A 6,738-nucleotide genomic window follows, 5' to 3' on the forward strand; every position below is an offset into this window, starting at 1 on the left:
AGAGCCTGCCACCACCCTACCCCCCGCCCGGCCCCCTCCAGACCCCCACCTGGGGCCGGTGCGCCCAGCTCCCATTTCCAGCCTGGGCCATTGGCACCTGGAGGGTGTGGGGAGGACCAGCGATCCCGCCCCCCACCCAGGCATAAAGAGCCGCCCAAGGAGGTGGACTCAGCCTCCTCGGACGAGGAGAATGAAGACGGTGACTTCACGGTGTATGAGTGCCCGGGCCTGGCCCCGGTGAGTGCCTCGGGCGCGGGGCAGGGGCTCGCCAGCTGTGGGGGCCCCTCCCAGCGCCTCACTGCCCGCCCCTTCCCGCCTTGCAGACCGGGGAGATGGAGGTGCGCAACCCGCTGTTCGACCACGCCTCGCTGTCGGCGCCCCCGCTGCAGTGACCCGAAGCGGGCGGGACGACCCCGCTCGCCGACCGCACGGCCCTCGGGCGGGGACGGGCAGGGCCCGGTGCTGCCCGTTCAAAAGAACACGTTCTGATATTCTGCGTGCTGGTGGCTGGGCGGGAGCGCTGGACCCCGGGACCTCTTGCCAGGGAGACACCCCCTTGTGCCGGGAGACCTTCTGTCCCCCTTGCACCTCTCCTGTCCGGTCTGGACCCCCAAACTGGAGGGGGCGGGGAGAACCCTAGAACCCGGGGGCATGGATGGGGAATTCTGGAGACAAAAGGTAATTAAAGTACATTTCAAACGTGTGGCTTTTGGAGTGTTGGAGGCGTCGGTTACTCCTCAGCCACCCCCATCCCCCATTTGGGTCCCTGACTGATGGGCCCTGGAGTGGGGAGCCTGGGGCCTCCTGCACCCCCAGAGAGAGGGGGCACCTCTGTCCCCTACCTAGGAGGACCCTCCCACGAAGGCTGGGGTAGAAAGGCAAACACACAGGGCCACTGCATCCCCTCCCTCTCAGCCGGGCCCCGCCCCTACTGACACTTCCACCCCGAAGTGGGGGAGGGGTCGTGCACAGTGTAGGGTGAGGCCAGTCCAGAGGTGGCTTTAACTCTCTGGAAGACCCCATCCTGTGTTATAAAAAGGGCTGGGAGAGGAGGCAGTCCACACACACCTGGATGTGGGTGCCCAGCACCTGCGTTGCTGCCTGTCCACCTGGCAGGAAGCGGGGAGGGCAGGAGGCAGGCCTTAAGAGTCGTTTTTCCCAGGAGACCCCAAAGGCTCCTGGGCCCCTGCAGCATATGTGGGATCGGGGCACACCAGGCACAGGGACCTGAGAGGCCCAGGCTGTGCACACGAATGCATGGCCAGGTGGGCTGTGGGGGAGGGGTACGGTGGCAGACAGCCCTGAGTGCACAGAGCTGGGGTCAGCCCACCACTTCCCCACCCTGAGAAGCAAGGAGGCTGGCGGGGAGGTGGGGGACTGTGTGGTCAAAGGTTCCGAGATTGGGCCAGCACCAGGCTGGGGCGCAGAGCAGGGGCAGTAGTCTGTCCCATGGAGGCTGCGGAGGGGCAGGAATTGGGCTCAGAAGCCCTTCAGTGTTGCTAAGAGTGGGGGGTCAGGGCTCCTAGACAGCCCTGAGATGGGGGAGAAAAGGCCAGTTTGGGGCAGGCAGGTCCCTGAGGCGAGAGTGGGTGGGGCAGGCTGGTGGAAATGCGGTCACCCATGTTTGGAGCCACTGGTTTGTCCCAGTGGCATGTTTTGGGGGCCAGAGCCGACCCCGACCAGGAAGCCCCCTTCCCCCTCAGCGCCCCACTCCTCAGGTATGACCTTGGGCTGGTCCTCAGCTGGGAGCCTCAGTTACCCTTTGGACATTAGTGTGGGAGATGGAACCGTGTGGAATGGGGGCATGGCATGTCCGTTGTCATGTAATCTGAGTCATTGGGGAAGACAGCAACAGAGTAAACGTGCGCAGAGAGATGGAAGCCTTGCTCAAGAGCAGACGCGCGGAAAGCTCTGAGGTCACAATGCTCACCCATCCCACTCCTGCTGGCCCGACCTGAGGGCTGGGGTCGGCCACCTGGTGTGTGTCATCTCCACCTTCTGGTAGTCTCCATCCTGTCCCTGGCTTTGAGGAGGAGGGTCCCCTCCCAGTGGCAGCTGCAATGAATAGAGGCTGGTGGGCCTTGGCTGAGGAAGGGTGGGCAGGGCCACCCTCAGCCCACTTACCTGGCACGGACCCCCGTCAGCCCAGCATCCCACTCCCCACCTGCCTCTTTTGGCTTCTATTAGCCCCGTGCCAGTTCAAAAGGAGAGAACTCCTCAATTTTATCCAAATCCTACTGTCCTGCTGTCACTAGCCACCCTCCCTCCCATAACCCCTGGGGTGGGGGTGTGCTGTCCTGGGACTCTGGAGACCTCGATCCTGGGCAAGTGGCCTGGCCTCCACCGGCAGTGTCAGAGCCTGGCTGCTGTCCCTGACCTTGCCACAGGGCTCCTGCCGAGGAGCACCTTCTCTGGCAAGCAGCAAGAGGCTCATTTCCTCTCAGCACTCTGGCTGGACCCCACCTTGAGCCCTGAGCCCGCCTGAGCCCTTTGCAGGCCTGGCCTCCAGCGGCCCAGCTCCTCCTGCATTCGGCTGTCACTAGTGGAAGCCCAGCGGGAAGTGTCTGTGCTTCCCTTGCCTGGAGCCCTTTCTGAGCACAGATGCCAGGGTGACATCCTCTCACCCCAGCATAGGTCCTCGGGTGACACTCATCCATTTAGAAATGTCCCCAACCCAGCAAGACTCCGAGGCAAGACCACGCTTGGCATGGAATGTGGCGCGATGATTGCCTAGCCAGGACTCTAGGAAGTGGGGACCTGGGACAGCTTTGGGCCTGGGAGGTGATGTCCTTCCACTTACAATTCACAGAATAGAAAAGGACATGCAAGATGTGGGGGTGCAGTGCACGGATCCCTGGAGGAGCAGCCCCCAGCAGATCGTGGAGCTGGCCCAGGAGCTCTACCTGGACAAGGGCAAGGATGCAGATGTGCCCCGCACCCCCCTCCCCTGCCCCAGTCTTTATAGGAGGGAGGGGCCCACCGCTGCACTGCACCCTCAGGTGGCCCAGAAAGGTCTCCCCTCCTGCTGTCTGCGGCCCACTGCCCTTGTGCTGTCCCCCTCAGCTTTGCCTCTCACCTGGGGGCCCCTTTAGCCATCTGCCAGCCTCCAAGATGCTGCTTCCTCCTTGGCAGGAGCCAGGTGGCTTTGGAGCAGGGCCACCAGGGGGCCCTCGTGGCACGCGTCTGTACTCTGCCCTGCTCAGGCCAACCCTTAGGGTGGTCAGGCGGGTAGTCAGGCTCTGTCCCGCTCCCTGAGGCACCCCTTCAGCTGGGGCTGGGCACCCCTGACATTCTTGCTGCCCCTGGTGCTGTTGTCTTCAGTGGGGACAGCAGTCCGCAGACCAGTGGCCTGCCCTGAATCTGGGGTAGGGCTCATGGGGTTGAGGCCCCTTTAATTGGAGTTCACCAAGACATTGGCCCCGGGCTGGGCGGAAGGGCTCAGCTGGGGGAGAGCACATGTTCCTGACCCCACGATGCTCGTGGGCTGTTGAGCTGGGGTTAGGTGCCACCTGTGCCCTCAAGCACCCAGTGAGTGAGATGGCAGGATGGGGCCCCTGACTTTCCCTTTGACTCATGGTCTCTTGCCCCCTTCTCTTTCCTCTGAGAGCCTTTCGTTCTGACCCATTTCTGGGCCAAACCTCTGAGCCCCATTTCCCAGCAGCAGGTTCCCACAGTGGGGCCTCATGGTGGCCCACCTGAGCAGGCCCTCAAGGAGGAGCAAACCCAAGGCAGGGGGTGGGGAGGCTCCTGTGAATCCACCCAGGAAGGGAGCTGACTGTGGGTGTGGGCGAGGCCGGTGGCAAGGGCCCCAGCCAGCCTGGCAGCACAAACAGGAAGGACAGCAGGCTTGGCAGCCAGAGCTGGGTCACCCGCGGGCTGTGGCAGGATCACCTCCTTCCTTCAGGCCCTGCTGCCTGCTGGGTGCCCGCCACAGGGAGAAGAGACCCGAAGCCAGGGTGTGGTCCTCCTGGGGTCCCACTGCCTGAGAGAGATACTGGGGTGGGGTCAAAGGTCCAGGTGCCACCATGATCATCTCACTAAGCATCAGGGTGGCTGGAAGGACAGGGCTGGCGGGGGCTGCCCACTCTGCGGCCAGCCACTGGAGAGCAAAGCACTTCAGGCCAGCTGGACAGACCCCGATGGCTTCCACAGCCCTCCCCTCCTCTAGACGCATTGCACAACTCCCCACCACAGCTCGGAGGTTACTTTGTGGGGCAGGGGGGTGGGGAGTCTCTGAGCGGCCAAACTGTCATCCTCCTCTGGACTTGCCTCTGTCCCCACAGTGGGTCTGCTGCCTGCTGCCTGGTTTCCTCCCGATGGCAGCCTGGACCTCACGGTGGATCTGGAGCTGGAGGAGGCCCACACACGGAGCAGGACAGGGACGGACAGGGTGGTGGGAGGCAGACCCCCTAGAATAGCCGACAGTTCCTGGTTGCTGTTTATTCCGGGACATCTAGTCTGGGGCTTCCAAGCACCTGACCAGGCCTGAGACCTCTGGCATGAGTGCCAGGCTTTGCCATGCCATGTCTGGGGCCACGAAAGTCTTGGATGCAGCAAGTGTGGGGGGTCTGGCTGGGGTGAAAGAAGCTGGTGGGGCACCACCTCAGCTGAAAGTGAGGTGCAGATGGAGCTCGGGTGACCCTGCAAGGCCGTCCCATATGGCCACATGGGCTTGTTGCATCAGAGGGGCCAGAATAAAAGGGGAAGGAACCTGACCTGGAGGTACCAGACCCCAGGGCCATGAGGGCTGGCTGAGGGGTGTTGGGGGGCGGCCAGGAAGTCTGAACTTCGGGCTGAGTCCAGTCTTCCTTTTTCCGGAGCAGGCGCCAGCCCTGTGCCCGCCCGGGTCAGGGACACAAGGACTCCTTCCCTATCCAGCCTGGAAAGCCCCCTGCTGCTGCAGCCCAGAGGAAGTGGCCTACAGCTCTTCCCAGCCCACCCAGGACCCTGGGCCCCACCTACTTACTGCCCAGGGCTCTATGGGCATATGTCCCTGGAAAGCGAACAAAGATGCAGCAGCCCCCCAGCCCACCCTGGGGCCAGGCCCAGCCTGGCGTCTGCCCGCATGGGCATGCATTGCAGCCTTGTGTGGACAGACACCGAGATGGATCCCCTCTCTGGGTATCTGGTCTGGGGACAAGGTGGGTCCTAGAGGAGGCAAGGGTGGCGTGGGGTGGTGCAGTAAGAAACCTCAGTCTCTGCAAAGTGCTGAGCACAGCATATCTGTGAAGAGCGAGGGTCTCCTGGGAGACCACAGCCCTGCTGAGCAGGTGGTAAGCTGGGGGAAGTGGGCGATGCCACAGCGGGAGGGGCCTGGCCTCCTAAGGGAAGTGCACTCCCCACGGTGCCCCAGGCTTGGGTGACGGGTGGTGGCTGGAGGCCACCTCTGCTCAGGGCACCCACCTGGTGGCCTTCCCTTTCCTGGGGCCCAGGGGGCCCCTCCCCCATCCTCCTCTCTGTGCCCAGCTGGTCATCTCTGGGCCTTCTGGAGACCAGCAGGGGTGAGCTGGCATCATATTGGGCCCTGGCTTGGCACCTGACCTGTAGCCGTACCCCCTTCCCAGCAGTGGGAGAACTAATGAGGGAGGGGGTGGAGATGGTGGCTGATGCCAAAGATCATGGGGGCAGGGGCGGGGCGGGAGCGGGAAGGTCCCCTGGCTTCCCTCACCTTGGGCAGATGAAAGGAGTGTGCTTCTAGGTGGGGGCTGAGTCGGGGCACAGCCGTGATTTCAGGGTGCCTGTCGGCAGCTGCAGTGATTTGAGAACCTCGGATTTCTTGGGTGACTGATTCTGGGAGGCTGTGGATGAATAATGCCGGTAAGTGTCCGGCCCTGGGGAAGCCCGGGCGGGGGAAGGGTGGGCACCCAGGCAGGCAGAGGATGGGGGTGGCAGGGGGCAGGTGTGGTGTTCCTGAACCCAAAGTGACAGAGCTGCTCCTTCCTCGTTCTGCTGCAGGGTGCGGTCCCACATGGAGGCTGCAGGGCTGGGGGGCCCTGGCCTGGGGGGCCCTGCTCATGGCCCTCTGGCTGCTGTGGCTGCTGGAGTTGGCCCCTCGGGGTCCCCCGGCACCCCAGCCTGCAATAACCATCCTTATCTGGCACTGGCCTTTCGCTGACCGGTCCCCAGAGTTGCCCAGCGACACCTGCGCTCGCTATGGCATGGCCCACTGCCGCCTGAGCACCAACCGAAGCCTGCTGGCCAGCGCTGATGTCGTGGTCTTCCACCACCGCGAGCTGGAGACCCAGCAGTCCCTCCTGCCCCTGGCTCAGCGGCCACCCGGGCAGCCCTGGGTGTGGGCCTCCATGGAGTCACCCAGCCACACCCATGGCCTCAGCCACTTTCGCGGCATCTTCAACTGGGTGCTGAGCTACCGGCGCGACTCGGACATCTTTGTGCCCTACGGCTGCCTGGAGCCTCGCTTGGGACCGTCGCCGGCGCTGCCAGCCAAGAGCGGGCTGGCCGCCTGGGTGGTCAGCAACTTCCAGGTGCGGCAGCGGCGCGCGGGGCTGTACCGGCAGCTGGCGCCTCACCTGCGGGTGGACGTGTTCGGCCGCGCCAACGGGCGGCCCCTGTGCGCCGACTGCCTGCTGCCCACCGTGGCCCGGTACCGCTTCTACCTGTCCTTCGAGAACTCACAGCACCGAGACTACATCACCGAGAAGTTCTGGCGCAACGCGCTGGTGGCCGGCGCCGTGCCGGTGGTGCTGGGGCCCCCGCGGGCCCCCTACGAGGCCTTCG

At 64.1% G+C, this 6,738-nt stretch overlaps 3 protein-coding genes across 3 annotated transcripts in view; 2 read left to right on the forward strand and 1 right to left on the reverse strand.

Moving 5' to 3' along the window:
* The window catches only part of NPDC1 (neural proliferation, differentiation and control, 1), a gene marked incomplete at its 5' end in the record, with an annotated part of 5,933 nt that extends 5,230 nt beyond the window's left edge, over nucleotides 1–703 (forward strand). Inside the window, 2 exons of the mRNA XM_008576510.1 lie at nucleotides 42–237; nucleotides 324–703. Coding sequence (XP_008574732.1) covers nucleotides 42–237; nucleotides 324–392 — 265 coding nt within the window. The remainder of the gene's footprint in view (nucleotides 1–41; nucleotides 238–323) is intronic.
* Nucleotides 704–3,498: 2,795 nt separating this feature from the next.
* LOC103593514 (chromosome unknown open reading frame, human C9orf139) lies at nucleotides 3,499–4,174 on the reverse strand. Its single transcript, XM_008576511.1, is given in 4 exon segments — nucleotides 3,499–3,576; nucleotides 3,578–3,739; nucleotides 3,742–3,860; nucleotides 3,946–4,174. Coding segments are annotated over 4 exon segments (588 nt in total).
* Nucleotides 4,175–5,783: 1,609 nt separating this feature from the next.
* The window catches only part of FUT7 (fucosyltransferase 7 (alpha (1,3) fucosyltransferase)), a 1,621-nt gene continuing 666 nt past the window's right edge, over nucleotides 5,784–6,738 (forward strand). Inside the window, exons 1-2 of the mRNA XM_008576496.1 lie at nucleotides 5,784–5,817; nucleotides 5,956–6,485. Coding sequence (XP_008574718.1) covers nucleotides 5,805–5,817; nucleotides 5,956–6,485 — 543 coding nt within the window. The 5' untranslated portion in view covers nucleotides 5,784–5,804. The remainder of the gene's footprint in view (nucleotides 5,818–5,955; nucleotides 6,486–6,738) is intronic.

Source organism: Galeopterus variegatus, unplaced genomic scaffold, assembly GCF_000696425.1.
Source record: "Galeopterus variegatus unplaced genomic scaffold, G_variegatus-3.0.2 Scaffold1360, whole genome shotgun sequence".
Classification (NCBI taxonomy): domain Eukaryota; kingdom Metazoa; phylum Chordata; class Mammalia; order Dermoptera; family Cynocephalidae; genus Galeopterus; species Galeopterus variegatus.